This window comes from Neoarius graeffei, chromosome 5 (assembly GCF_027579695.1).
Source record: "Neoarius graeffei isolate fNeoGra1 chromosome 5, fNeoGra1.pri, whole genome shotgun sequence".
Classification (NCBI taxonomy): domain Eukaryota; kingdom Metazoa; phylum Chordata; class Actinopteri; order Siluriformes; family Ariidae; genus Neoarius; species Neoarius graeffei.
The window spans coordinates 52,583,892-52,586,028 of NC_083573.1; the positions used below are offsets into that span (position 1 = coordinate 52,583,892).

Consider the following 2,137-nt stretch of genomic DNA (forward strand, 5'->3'; position numbering starts at 1 on the left):
TATGGCTTAAATGTCATGAAACTTATACCACCGTCTGACAAGCCTGTTGTAATGGTAGTTGATGCCATGGCATTCATTCAACGTTACCAGCATCTTGGGAGCAGCACCTTCTATGAACTGCAAGGGAATTATCTGAGGCAGTTACTTGAAATGCTCCCAGACCAGTGTGACTGCATCCACTTTGTTGGTGATAGATATGATTTCTCTCCAGCTGAAAGTCTGAAAGGTGAGGAGCGAGAGAAGAGGATGAAGACCTGCCCCAGCAAAATGAAGGAGTATAAGCCGCATGACACACTCCCTGTACCTGAATGGAAAGGCTTCATTCACAATCCACGGAATAAAGCTAATCTGTTGAACTACCTGGGGGAAGCATGGACTGCTCAGAACAAGTCACTTCCTGCAGGGTGCACACTTATTCTTGGTGGAGTCTTTTGTGATCCTGGTCGCACTGTGCTCTTGTCAGCAAATTGTCAGATTGAGCTTCCAGAACTTTCCTGTGAAAAACATGACGAGGCAGATACTAGAACGTTTGCTCACATTGCATATTCAGTACGCATTATGCACCACAAACGGGCTGTGGTAGTTGCAACTGACACAGATGTGATCATGATGTGCATCTACTACATCAGACACATGATTGGGCTGCAGGAGCTGTGGGTGAAGATGAATGACAACTTCCTACCTGTTCATGCCATGACAGAAGCTCTGGCAGGGAAGTATGACACTGCACCTGCAGAATTTACATCCATTCTCCTCAGCACGTACATACTTACTGGATGTGACACAGTGAGCTATCTTTACAGAAGAGGGAAAAGGCAGGCCTACACAACTACCATTAAACACCTGACAGACCTTCTGCCACTCTGCAGGTACGGTGACCCTGAGGAAAGCCTAGATCAGGGGTGTTCAAATTGATCCATAAAGGGCCGTGTGGCTGCAGGTTTTCATTCCAGCCATGCAGCAGCCCACCTGACTTGGCTCATTCAATCAACTGAACTGTCTTCACACAGTCAAATACTTGCAGCCACACCCACCCTTGATTAAAGGGTGGGTGTGTCAGTTGATTGAATAAGCCAAATCAGGGTGCTGCTGCATGGCTGGAATGAAAATCTGCAGCCACACGGCCCTTTATGGATCAATTTGAACACCCCTGGCCTAGATGTTCAGGAAGCGGTCATCACAGCAGCACGTCAATATATGGTGTCTCTTTATGACAGGAGTGACTTTGTTGGGACACTGGATGCCCTGCGAGCCCATCTCTTTGTTAACATCAAAGGAGACATGCGTTGCCTTCCTCCAACAGAAGATGCCTTCTTATTACACCTTCGCCGTGCTCTTCATCAATTAGCTGTGTGTAAGCGGGCGCACCTGGTTCAGCCAAACCACCCAGCTGCTACTGAGTTTGGGAGGCAACTTGTAAACGGCAAATTGGTGCCAGTTATGATGCTGAAAGAGGCAAAACCATCGGAACTCAAACTCAGCAAATACTGCAACTGCAAGAAAAGCATGTGTGCCCGAGGATGCTCCTGTGCAAGAGCAAATGTGAGGTGTGGCATTGCATGCCTCTGCACCGGGGATCCCAACAGATGTTCAAGGATTGAACTTGCGCTTGAAGAAAGAGACATGTAAGTTGACTGTGTGTATGTGTGTGTGTGTACACGTGTGTACATCAATGTGAAGGGGGGCATCTTTTATCCAGCTGCGGTATGACCCACCCTGTCGGTCTTGTTTGTTGTCTCATCAGGCGACAGGAAGGATCTGCAGTGTGCCACCCTCCTGATTATCCCAATTCACAGGGACCCGCGCAGGGACCCCACGTTTACTTTTAAATTACTTTGTTCTATTAAAGTTGTCAGTGAGTCAATAAAATTGTGAGATAAAGTATTTTTGTTGAATTTTATTTTATTTTTTCAATTTTATTTATTTCCATTGGGAGAACAGTTATTTTTAAATTTAAAAGCTCCCTAGGCTATGATGTTTAGTAACGTGGACATTAAAACCATGTTAAGTACACAGTGTACCTTTCGGAATGTTGAGAGTAGCCTAAAATTCTACTGAGTTTCTGGGCCTGTTGATCACCAACTAGAAGTGAAATCGCTACAGATCCATTGATTTTGGTTGGATTTTTATAGTTTTT

General features: G+C 45.4%; 1 protein-coding gene across 1 annotated transcript; it reads left to right on the forward strand.

The window, feature by feature from the left end:
• LOC132886053 (uncharacterized) lies at window positions 1-1,856 on the forward strand. Its single transcript, XM_060920596.1, has 2 exons — window positions 1-869; window positions 1,218-1,856. The coding sequence occupies exons 1-2, from the start codon at window positions 16-18 to the stop codon at window positions 1,627-1,629; spliced, it is 1,266 nt and encodes a 421-aa protein (XP_060776579.1). The 5' UTR covers window positions 1-15; the 3' UTR covers window positions 1,630-1,856.
• The last annotated feature ends 281 nt before the right edge of the window (window positions 1,857-2,137 follow it).